General features: G+C 39.9%; 1 protein-coding gene across 2 annotated transcripts in view; it reads left to right on the top strand.

The window, feature by feature from the left end:
- MCC (mutated in colorectal cancers) overlaps positions 1-12,894 on the top strand; it is a 357,260-nt gene that overhangs the window by 304,308 nt on the left and 40,058 nt on the right. For both annotated transcript variants that reach the window (XM_019532486.1, XM_019532487.1), the window contains 6 exons: positions 628-774; positions 1,108-1,197; positions 1,969-2,117; positions 4,298-4,438; positions 6,276-6,376; positions 10,415-10,598. In XM_019532486.1, the coding sequence (XP_019388031.1) occupies positions 628-774; positions 1,108-1,197; positions 1,969-2,117; positions 4,298-4,438; positions 6,276-6,376; positions 10,415-10,598 (812 nt within the window). The remainder of the gene's footprint in view (positions 1-627; positions 775-1,107; positions 1,198-1,968; positions 2,118-4,297; positions 4,439-6,275; positions 6,377-10,414; positions 10,599-12,894) is intronic.

Genomic DNA, 12,894 nt, shown 5'->3' with positions numbered 1-12,894 from the left:
GGTTTTTAAGCAAGCTGTAGTTTGGGCATATTTTCTAGCAGTTTGGGCATATTTTCTAGCAGTTTTCTTTCTTAACATTACTCACTCTGTGGCAGTTTGGAAAGTATTAATAAATTATTTACATTTCAATTACTTTGTCCTCTTAATGTGATGAAGTCATGCTGGAATACTTGCGCATAAATCATTTAATCAGTTTTGGGACTTTTTTTAATCCATTGAAGATACCACCAGTTCTTTGTGCATGATGATTTTGGTCCAAAGCATTAAGTTAACTTCCTCCTGAAGAAACCAGTTTCTCTGCCTGTAATACTGTTGCAGTCAACAGATTATATAAAACAAAATGAAACTAGTAATCATAATTGCAATGCAGCATCAGGTTTAATCATTCATTCCACAATAAATAGGTCAGCAAAGATTGACAAATGGGCTGGGGGTTCAATCAATGTCCCCAGTCTCCCCAAACTCACACAGGGAAAGCTTTGTAGTAACCACAAGCCAAAACAGGATTACCTGTTCTTGGCAGAAAGCACTGTTTTGTTGTGTTTTGTTTTTTCCTGGAGGTGGAGGGAATGAACTAGCTTATCACTTAAACATCAGTGGAAAAAGAAAATGTTGCATTTTTTATAGGTTCGGGAACTGCAAACACGATTACAGAGCGTTCAAGCAACAGGGCCATCCAGCCCAGGACGCCTTACTTCTACAAACCGACCCGTTAACCCCAGTACAGGAGAGCTGAGCACAAGCAGCAGCAGCAATGACATTCCGATTGCCAAGGTGAGCTATTGTGTGCTGCAGTAATGTCTCTCATTATCTGGAAGAAGCAGACTTCATTGTGCACAGCTGCTGTGCAGGCATGCGATTAACTGGGAGGTAGCATCTGGAGTCCCAGGGGAGTTTTCAAGGGTCCTAAGCAGGTCCATGAACTTGAGCTGCAGAAAGAGATAACACACTAATAATTTTAAGTCTCAGTCACAACACAGATGCCAACTTACGTTTATCAATTTAAGATTTCAAAATGTGGTCAGTGTGTGAGCAATGATGTATTTCGCACAGCTGTGCAGAACATGGGATTCCTGTGTGTAACTTACGTGATATTGTGACTTCCAGATTGCTGAACGAGTGAAGTTGTCAAAGACAAGATCCGAATCTTCTTCATCTGACCGACCAGTCCTAGGATCAGAAATCAGCAGTATAGGCGTGAGTGTTGCAAATAAGTGCACAAGAAGTTCATCCTAGCTCTAGTAATGGTAGTGAGCACCTGTGGGTGACTTTTGTTCCATTAAAAAGGAGAACAAATATTTAATTAATTTAAATATGATTTAATTAAAAATATTTGAAATCTTATTTTCTGAAAAGTATTTAACAGGTGAAGGGGAATAATTAACACCCACTTCTCATACCCTCCTGTTATTTTGAGGTCCATGCAGTTGCCATGTTCTTCAAACCATTCCTCCTATGAGTTAATTCCCTTAACTTCAAGGGGATGATGATTGTGAATGAAGATTACCCACATGAGTGAGGGTGGTTCACTTGCACCCCAAGTTAGTCTGACATCTCTAAAAGAACAGTAGACCAAAGTATAGCCATATACATACACCAGTGAATATTCAAAATGTTATTTGGCACTCTAGGTTTAAATGTGGGTCATTAATGATAGAAATTAACCCTGCTCAGATATTTTGAAGGTATAGAACTTAAGAAGTCTTCTTAAATCTGTCAGTAAAAGGTTGCTAAAATATTCATCTCCAGCAATGTGGGCTTTTAAATTAACCATTACTACTACATATTGCCCATCATCCCTGCTGGTGTGAAAGTGGGCTTCATCATGTGTTTTGAGTGGTGCCCCATTCATAGTTGACTCTTCTGATCTTATTGCCTCTGAGTAGACACATTCAGTGGCTCAGCATACTTAGGGACTGAATTTTATGCTCATCCTTTGATAGAAGCTTTACTAATCACCCTGTGCAGGTGTCTAGCAGTGTGGCTGAACACTTGGCCCATTCCCTTCAAGATTGCTCCAACATCCAAGAAATCTTCCAGACACTCTATTCACATGGATCTGCTATCTCTGAAAGTAAAATCCGAGAGTTTGAAGTGGAAACTGAGAGGTTAAATAGGTAAGATGTGAGGTCAGAGGATGTGAGGTATTTTGTCTACAGTTAATTTTGTTAAATTAGTGTTTTTTCTTCATTGTCTGCCCCATAACTTAGAATTTTGCTGGGGCCAAGTTCAACTACAGTAACTTCAAATAAGTGTGAAACTTGGATGATGATCAGGAGATTATAATGTGAATTAATAGTTCTTTCTACCAATATGATAATGTGGCTATGCGTAGTAGATTTGAATCTTTGGGTGTGGACAGATGAAACAATTGTATCTATTTAAAGGGGGTGGGGCAGGGAAAGGGAGCAGATATACTGATCATCCTGCTGTTCCACTGCAACTATTTACTGTTCCCACTTAGTAAGGGAAAGCTAACCTATAGCAATATAATAGCTGTTTCATTTCAGGTATATTGCCCCAGTTTAACTTCTGCTTATTATGGAATTGATCAGGCTGTCATTACACCTTGGGACATAGAAGTGGACCAGTAAATATGGCTTATATCCTAACATAAAAATGTTAGGGCTTGAGTGACCAGTTTGCCATACTGAAAACAGTGTATTTTTCAAAGTAAATCGCATCAGTGGGCATCTTGGTCTTAGCTGTAGTGAAAGATGCAGTGCGTTCTTCTCCTGTCACTACTTGTGCAGGGTAGTTCTTCCATAATCAAGGATAGTCATGTCTTATTTAGCATATTATATCATTATAATTCAGTAGATATCACAGAGTTCTGTGGCATCACACTTCTATGCTTTCTCCTTTCCACTGCTTTTCCCAGGTCCAGTCCTGTTCAATCAATACAGCCTCCCTTTTGTTTGTATATTTTGGTATTCATTAATTTTATGCTTATTCTCCCCTTTTCTTTGTGCCACAGAATTTTGCATTGGTAGCACATAACATAGCAGTGGTTTTCAGAGAGAACTGGAGGTTTCATCAGCTGAGATGAAGGGAAAAGTTAGGACTTTAAACCACAAAGAAAAATTTGAGCTTGACTATTGACAAAGAGCTATAGCAGCTTTTTTGCTGATTTTGGAAGGAACACTTGTGACAGTGCTGAGTGCTGCTGTATTCCTCATTTCTTACCTTAATAAATCTTGGTGGCAATTACTTGCCTGTGCCCCAGTATCTGTCACTATATTCAGTAGTGACGGCTCAGTCCATTCAGTTGGTTTCTATGCTACAGTGGTCAGTAGTGACATAGCCAGTGTTGTTGGCATTTAGAATTTTGTTGTTAGGTTTATGGGTTAATGTTCCTTTGAGATGGATGGCACAGTTGACCCCTTATCTGAGCCTATTGTTTCAATCTGTTGTCCAGCCTCTGAGACTCACTGTCTTGTTTGTATTCAGTTCAGATTTCAAAAGTTATCCCTGTAAACATGATGGTCTGAACATAGGAGCATTGAACTGGAAGGGATGTCCCAGCAACCTGGTTTGCAGGCAACTCTTCATCCAAAATGGTCCACAGAACGATGACTCTACTCTCCCTCACGCACCACAGCCGCCAAGTGGTCTATAAAACTCCTTAATAATGGACCACAAGTAAAGAGCAGGGGAGGCAAGGACATTGTCAGTGCCTTGGCCACTGTAATGGCAGGGAATTTTTCAATTCTTAGATGATCACAGGAAAAGGACCCTAAGTCCATGCTTTAGAAGAAGGCAAAAAAAAATCTAAATGGCATTGCCAGTCTAACTTAAGGCAAAATTTCCTTCCTGACCGCAAATCTAGCCGTGGCTTAATTCTGATAATACATTTATGCATCAAAGTTTACATCCTGGAATAAAATTATGCAGCAAATGCAATGACACTGGGCACTTAATGCAGTTATAGTATTCACTCCTTGTGCTGTAAGAAATTTGCATTTAAAGTCAAGATGCAAGTGTGTAAAAAAGGAGAAAAGAATGGAGGAGGGAGGGTAAGACTAACAGTAATAAGACTGTGCTGTTAAAAAAGCTTTCGGGTTGCAGTTAATTCAAAAGGGAATGCTTTATTGATTTCTCCCTCATCTGCCACAATCTAAGTATATTTCTGTGTTCGTGTTACAGTCCATAAATTTGACGGATTTTGCCACAGGAGTTAAGGAAAGAAAACTGTAGGCCAAATGAGCTTTGACATTTTAAACTAGGATCATTTGGAGTTTCAAGGCAAATAGACTACAGACTGTTAGAAAGTTAAAATGTATTTATTTGTTTATAGCCGTATCGAGCACTTAAAATCCCAGAATGATCTGTTGACAATCACTCTGGAGGAGTGCAAGAGCAATGCTGAGAGGATGAGCATGCTGGTTGGAAAATATGAATCGAACACCACAGCACTCCGACTGGCATTGCAATACAGGTATGTCTCTACACAGACAGGGAAATTCAGCATGAACAGGGCAGGGCACAGAAACTGCTGAAGAACTTCAGATGATAGAAGTGGTTTTCCACAGTGACAAACCTGCCCCTGTTTATTTCGGTCCAGAATGCTGGTCATTTAAACATCACTGCCTAACTGAAATTATCATCTATAATGCAGCTCAGCTATCATCAGGCACCAGAAATTAACTTAATAACCCTCACTAGCTTTCTTTCTTTTTGTCAATACATAGTGAAAGTTGAAATTAGGGAGGAGGGGTTGTTTATTCCCCCCCACATTCATATTAAATCAACATTACACATTTTACTGAAGAAAGGTGATACCAAATTAAAGATAAAAGTGATAGTTGCAAGCAACTCATGGGGATAATGTGATAGATAGTGGAGAGCATATTCTTTTAGGTATTTCCCTTTGCTAACAGAAATGCACTAGTGTTAGAGATCTGTTAAGTATTAAATCCTATCTCCCTATACAGAGAGCCATTATTATTGGTGCCTTTACTGAACTGGCCCTCTGAACAAGAAAAACTCCCTATTCTTATCCTAGTCATCAGAGGTTTAATGTCTGAAGAACATATCTGGGGCAATCCTCCCTCACCCTTCCCCTCCCTGCATCTGTCTTCAGCACGACATGGTGTCCAGGAACATGGCTGGGCAGTGTGTCATGGCATACAAGGTGTTCTGGGAATTTTAATTCTCTAGGGTGGCAGTAGGAGCCCACATTGCTGGGAGGAAGGAAGTTGCCCCATTTTTTGGCACCAGTGCCCATGTCAAGAAGGCAAAAAATGCTGATTTAGGCAGGAAGAAATGTAGTTAATTCTCCCCCAAGCAGCAGCAGCAAACTCCATTGCTGCTCTAGAAAACTGTGATTCCCAGAAGACTTTGCACTCCTTGACCCACATTGCCTGTGCCACCTATTTCCTGTAGCCCTCTATGATGGCAGTGTAGGATGGCAGAATGGGGTGCCGCCACCTTATCCTTCTGGCACCCCTCTCCATAGGGAGTGCCCAGGGCATGCTCCCTGCTGGCCCACCTCGTATTATGCTTCTGCTAGCCATTATCTCTTCAGATGAAAGTTGAGGAATATTTGACAGTCACTGAAAAATCTTGCACTGTGGTTAATTGTGGTATACCTGGTCTTTGGATAAATTGGAGACATTGATTTATCCTTCAGTAAATCTGTCAGCTTTTGTAAGTTCAGTGGGCCAAGCAGAAAATTGAGTCACCAACAACTTCCGCAGACCATGATTTCAGCTGACATCATAAGGTTGCCAGCAGTTTGGGGCCAAATTCTGAATTGGTTTTAAAACACTTGTGAAAATCGTGTCACTTGGACATTCACAGAAGTTTTCAGTAGTTTTCTCATTGGTTTTGGAGGAGGGGTGCAGGAGCAAAGCATTTTCCTAAGATTTTGGGATTTGGGGTTTTTGTTTTGGGGGGTTTTTTGGTACAGTAAGAATTCTTGAAAATCAGTTTCACAAAGAAATATCCACAAGTCATGTTACTGTCCTGTGCCATCCACACTTCTGAAGAGATCCAGACTTTCCTCACATCTGCTTATTCTGTTTCTCCTGTTTTCTCTTGTCAAACCAGACTGTTAAATGAGCAAGGATCAACTATAGAACACCATCACAGGGATGCTTCTTGAGCATTTTTGATAGAAACTATATGTCATGTAGTTTAATGTTCCTGCTATCATACAAGTAAAGGGGAATAACGTAGTTCATCAGCTAACACTTGTGCGCTGCTGATTGATGATATTGATTTTTTTCCTGTCTAAATTGCACATATTATGGTTTGTGGGGTTTTTTTTTCAGTGAGCAGTGCATAGAAGCATATGAGCTGCTACTTGCTTTGGCTGAAAGTGAACAGAGTCTTATTCTTGGACAGTTCCGAGCTGCAGGTGTTGCGTCTGTCGGTAAGAACTCAATGAGTCACCTTATTTAAATTTAATTCATTCTGTACTTCGGTGAATATTCATCAGCTTTGAAGACTTGTTTGTAGCAGTCAATCATCTCATAACTGTTTGCAATCCACAAGTCGAAGATGTTTGCTTTTTTCATTTTTCAAGTGGATAAGTAAAATGTTTGACAAAAAAAGATCTGCAAGTGTAAAATAAATCATATATAGGATTACAGAAAATGCATCTTCTGGACTGGCAAAGTTACTTTATTGGACAACAATCTATACAGAGTACAGTGATTTAAACTGAAACATCCAAGCATGCATTTCACATCCTGGTAAGGGTCACAACATTTGTGCTTGCAATTATTGCAGGTGCGTATGTAGTCACAAAAATTATGGGCACATATTAGTGCAGTCTTTACCTCCAAGCCTTCTTTTTTTTTGTAATTTCTTAACATTTTCATTCTAATGGTTTGCTGCATTGTTTGAAGTTTCAGCCTTGAGCAACTTGTTTCGGTGTGGTCTCGGGGCTGGGACTGCCAATGAGCTGATCGTTGTTCCCGGCACCTAGACTGCACAAGTCTGGAACCAAGCTGGGGCTTGGGCCAACAATCAACTGATTACTCCAGTCTCGCAATGGCACAGGAGTCTTGAAGCAGCCCCAGTGTAACCCTAGGGTCAATTGTCAGTCCCAGCCCCAAAACCACTCAGGTTTGGGCAGGCTGCAGGCACTCAACTTTCAACTTGCCAGTGCAGAGGGAAACCAAGATCCTGGGATCCTCCTGCACTGGGAAGAAGTGATGGCACCATTGGGATCCTATCTCTGGTTGCATGGCAGAAGGCATAGTAGTTGGGATCAGATCAGATTACGCTAAATGAACATAAACCAGGAGCTTCAGTGGCACACACTGACTCTCATTAACACTGGTATATGGTATAGAAACCTGCTTTTGAAGATGATGCTCTCTTAACCACAAAACAAGGCACTTTAGGGGCATTTTTTCAGTAGGGTACATGGGGAATTCCATACATACTTGTTCCTTTTGTCCATACACACTTGTTCCTTTTGTTGTCAGAAGATGTGTGTTTGCCCAGTCAAAATGTTTGTTTTAAAGAGGCTCATTCCTCTTCCTATTGCAGGAAGGTGGTTGTAGTAATCTTGGGCTGGAAAGTGGAGAGATCTTAAGAAAGAGAAAAATAGCTTTCCATGCTGTGCTGAGATGTAAAAACTCCCCGTTTTAGACTATAATTTATAGCACCACTGAAATGTAAACTGAAAGCTTTTAAGGACCAGATGACCAGCTGCCTTCAGAGCCATGAGACAGATGAGTTCAACCTCTTGTTTCAACAGCTTAGATGCAATGATCCACAGTAACTGTGCTGTTTCTAAGCAGTTTATTTTGTATCTCTCCTAGAGATTTACACAAGTGTTTGTGTAGGTGTGTTCCTTCTTGTAATGTATGCCATGCAGGAAAGGTCATAGCAGATGCTTTCTTGTCCCATTTTTACTCTGGATTTCAGCCCTTCCTTTCTGCAGCACAGTATTGAACTTGTACTGCAGATTTTTTATGAAGGAACATTTAGGAATAAGGGTGGATTAAGCCTTAGATTTTACTATTTACATGAATAGCCAAGAAAGTAAATCTGGAAAAGGAGGTTCCTTGGATATTAGTTTTCTGCCCTGATCCAACTTGAAAGGGTTTAACCTACATTTATATAGGTGTCGGTCATCAATTTCTTTTAATGTTAGCATTGCAAGTCACAGCCCTGTAGTGAATGCTGTGCCAGGGTTTTCATCGTAAATCATGTTTGTTCAGTGGCTTATGCCTGACTATAAAATTTAATTTGCTCTGAAATTTGGTCTGAAAAAGCTTTGCCTTGCAATAGGTTTTGTTATATATCAGTTTAAAGTAAAAAATCAGTTTAGTTATATTGAACATTATACAAGAAATGTCTACCAAGAGCCAACTCATTTTATCAAGGAAAAATCTTTTCAAAATTCACACAAATCCCACATTATGAATCTGTTCTTACTTGTTAATCCTTCATTTATCACTATAAAAAGTACTTGATAATTAAACAGCAAGGATTTGTTAGCTAAAATAACTAATTGGTATCCAGACCAGATACCTTTACTTAGTACTTAGATAAACTTTGATTGACCTTAAGGGGAAACTTGTCTTAGCACTAACCAAATGAATTCTGGGATAAGAACATCTGGATTTAAACCACAAATAAAAAATGCATTTTAAGATCCTGAAATCATGTTTACTCAGATATGGATTTTCTTTGCTGGTATTTGAGCAAATAACTTTTACAGTCTAGTATCAATCCCCAGAAAGAAATCAGAAAGGAGTTGAAAGGGTTAGGTTAACAGTATAGTGTTGCAGTAGTTATTGTCAGTGTTGTTTAATGTATATATACCATATCTACTTGCATATCACTTGCAACTTTTCCCCAAAAATTAGCCTTCCAAAATTTGGGTGTATGCTTTAAGCAAGGAAGCTGAATGCAAGCATGATAAATGATTGCTGGGGGCTGGTGCCCTCTGGCCACATGGTGGGAGACAGTCTGCTGCTCAGCCAAAAGCTAGAGGTTTAACCCCATCAGAGCTGTTGCCAAATTAATTGGCACTAGCTTTTGGTGAGCAGAAGAGTGAGGGGTGAGTGACTCTTTTAAGTAGACTCTACCCCAGCAGCTAGAATTCAGCTGTGATTCTGGAAAAATCTTTCTTTCACCATTCTCCCTTCTCAGAACAAAGTGTATATCTTATTTGAGGGTGAATAGCACGTGGGAAAATACAGGCATCATGTTGAAGTTTGGATAGGCATATATAAAACCCAGGTTATTTAGTGTGAAACCTTTATGTTGTTCCTCCTGTACCTTACGTGATCAATCAATTCATTAGATAAAGAAAGTTGTGCCAATCGCCGCTTTGAATGTCCTGGTATCTGCACTTCTCCGTTATTTAATCTTTATATTTTACTTTAGCACTTTTAGCACCAAGAGATCCCACCTGAGATTGGAGTCCGATTGTGAAGGCACTGTACAAATGCATAACATGAAAAAGGTCCCTTCTCTTGGAGGACTTATAACCTAAATAGATGTAGAGAGAGGGAGGAAATAAAGGCAGAGACACATCAAGTGGCTTGTCTGAAGTCGCACAGTAGGCCAGTGGCCAAGTTAGGGATGGAACTTGGGTCTCCTGCCTCCCAATCCTGTGCTCATCTCTGCCTGTTGCACTGTCACTAACCCCCATTGAGGCTTCACATCAGTACCTGTTGTCACTGCTTCTGTCAAGGAGAGGAGCCTGACTGGTTAATCCTAAAAAAAAAAAAAATCTTCCTTTCAAATTTTCATGCAGTTTTTAAGGGCAACTGGTCTGAAGAGCTAACATCAAAATAAGAGTATTTGATTTATTTAGCAAGCGTAGAATATGGATATAGAATCCTTGGCTCAGACGAGGATTAAATGACAATCTTGCATAGAGCGAACTACCCCCTGTTTGCTCTGCCTGGCAACATTGTCCTACACTGATTTGTAGCATGGAATTAAGAATGCCTGTCAGAGCAATGCTCTGTCTTCGCTGCAGCAGTCGGCCTGACTAGTACCCTGGAGTTAGTCCATGCAAGGTAGCCCTGCTCCAGCGAAAAAGTGCACAAGTGACCATAAAACAAAACAACCCTGGAGCTACACAGGGTGATTGGATTGGCAACAGATGAGTTGTGTGCTGCTAGTCTGAGCATCAGCAGCACTGTATCTTTAGCTAGCTACCACTTCACCCTCCCCAAAGGCCTAGTAGCCCAAACTTAAAGCAGTGCTTACCTCAATATTGACTGTTCTGTATGGAAATGAGAGGTGGATTGTGGGGGAAAGTAAAGTTACAGCTTATGCTGACACAGCAGTGAAGATAGCTCTCTGTATATCACATGGTTAATTCATTACTAATGTCTCAGTTTGAAGTGAAAATACCTCCTAGAATCCTAAGTCTTGCATTAATTTTTCTGAGCTTCTTTAAAGGTCTGACACTAATTATTTGCTTGTGAACTAGGGGACCAAACAGGTGATGAAAACATTACCCAAATGCTCAAGAGAGCGCACGACTGCAGGAAGACAGCTGAGAATGCAGCAAAAGCCCTGCTGATGAAATTAGATGGGAGCTGTGGGGGAGCCTATGCAATCACAGGCTGTAGCGTACAGCCCTGGGAGAGCCTGTCATCCAACAGCCACACCAGGTACCAGTGAATCATTCAACCTCCCCCCCCAACCTCCACCGATCCTCAAACCGTTGGCTTCAGACCTAAGTAGATTATGTTGTATTTCATTTATTTAACTATCTATCCTCACTTCAGTCTCTTGGGTTCTTTTAGTTTTGGTCTTTTGAATCATCACGCTTCAGTGACCTCATTCTTCTCAGACTTGGAACAAACTCCATCCAAGAAAGGTTTTGTACAGATTTGTTGCAAGTGGGTGATTCTGATCTTTGATCTCTCTCATAAAGGACAAAACCATAACATTTATTTTACTTCAGTAATTCTGTTTTCTTTCTTTCTTGCTCTCCTCTCCTCCCCATTTTATTGAATTGTGAAGCATGTATTTCTTATTCACCTCTGTTGTATGAGGGCAGCACAGTTTTCTAAAGAACTGGAAACCATAAATGCACACCCACCAAGGTTGTCATAAGGTTTTGGAGCATGCAAGAATTGTTGCTTTTTAAATGTCACAAATAAAATATTTTAATTTCCAAGAGAAACAAGCTAAGAAACAGAAAATTATACTCCAGCAGTTATAACAATTTTCCATTCCTTTCCCTTAGTGCAATTGAGACTGTAGTCAAATATCAACTGGCTCAATACACTTTATTGAGATTAGAGTGAATTTTTCCAGAAGGAAAGATCAGGATATTGGAATATTTCTTAGAGCCATAAAGTAATGAAATGTAAACAAGTTATTATTGTAAAAATGTTCCAGTTCAAATAGGTCTGGAAGCCAGATCTGCTTAAGCACTTGCCTATATACAATGCATTTTTACCGTGTGTATAGATAGTGACTGAAGTTGAATGTTATGCAGAAGGGAATTATCCACAGATTTAAAAAGTGGCTGAATTCAGGTTAGGATAGGATCTCTGGCAGAAGAGATTTCTTTTTTAGTGGAGATCATATTGTCAAGCTACAGGACAACTCTTTTTCCCTTCAGTTGACATTTTCTGGCTTCTGTATTTTGTAACATGCTTTTTAAAATATCATCTGGCTCTAACTGTTCAGAAGCTTTAATTATGCCCTGCTGAAACTCTTCTATCTTATGGTTGTATCTTTCGTTGTCTCATATGACCCTTTTGTTGAATCTCATAAAACTCTTGTTGTGTCTCATATGCCCCTCTTTGAGACTTGTAAATGCTTTGCAGGACAGATCTGTTTCATGACAATGGCCTGATACAGTTCTATGGTGAACCCATCACAACACAACCTTATGTTGTTGAGCTGACCCACAGCAAGTTTTGTGGCTGCTGATCTTAATTAGAAGAGGCAGAATAGTTTCCTTGTGATCTAGATGGTTGGCAGAGCTCTTGCAATCACGTTGGCAGCCATTTTGAAGCAATGTGAGCGAACATTTTTCTTGACTTTTTTTTTCTTGACTGTTTTTATTGTGCTTATTCAGTCTCCTTTGAGCAAGTTCCTTATTTTTCTCACTTTTTGAAATTGAGTGAAATCTTGGCTCTGCATTTTTTCCTTATTCTTACTTTCACTTACTATATTTTGCTTGACTCATCTAAAATCAAAGCAGCAAAAGATGAAGGAAATGCAGCTCAAATTCTATTCCAAACATGAGAAAAGTTTTAGCGTTTCACACTGAAAGGTGATTTTGCTTTCAAACTATGCTTCAGTGCCTGCCAGTCTGTGCAGAGGAGGATGTGGTTTAGTTTACATATTCATTTGCAGTGGAAGTAAAGTGTTGTTATAGCTGTAATGCTTCAGGAAATATATGAGAGACAAGGGGTTTTTCTGATATCTTTTATTGGACAAATTGTACAGTTGGGGGCTCAGAGTGGGAAGGGCAGTTTGTACATGAAAGCTTGTTTAATCTCTCACTCATCGATGCAGTTGTTCCAATGAAAGTTATCACAAAAAAGATTTTGTTTCTCGTATATTAATCTAAGAATCTCTAGCGAATCAGTAGCTTTAGATGCCAAAAATATTGACTGGCTGAGAAATGTAATTATACAAGAATGTTTCAGTCTACTGGACCCCATCTCTCATACTGAGAGTGGACATACAACGGATGTATACATGCACTTCTGTATGTCTGTTTGCCTGTATATGTTGTTAGAAGTGACAACACATAGGCTGAACGTCCTTGATTATTTTCATAGACATTAGGGCTGGAAGGGACCTCGGAAGATCATTTGAGTCCAGCCCCATGCCCAAAGGGCAGGAAGTCAGCTGGGGTCATAGGATCCCAGCAAGATAAGCATCCAATTTGCTCTTGAAGGTGTTCCTTATGTCCAGCCTGAAGCGGTCTCGCAGGAGTTT

This window comes from Crocodylus porosus, unplaced genomic scaffold, assembly GCF_001723895.1.
Source record: "Crocodylus porosus isolate Cpor-Errol unplaced genomic scaffold, CroPor_comp1, whole genome shotgun sequence".
In the NCBI taxonomy this organism is placed as follows: domain Eukaryota; kingdom Metazoa; phylum Chordata; order Crocodylia; family Crocodylidae; genus Crocodylus; species Crocodylus porosus.
The sequence above is the reverse complement of the archived record's forward strand: the minus strand, read 5'-3'. Positions and strand labels throughout refer to the sequence as shown.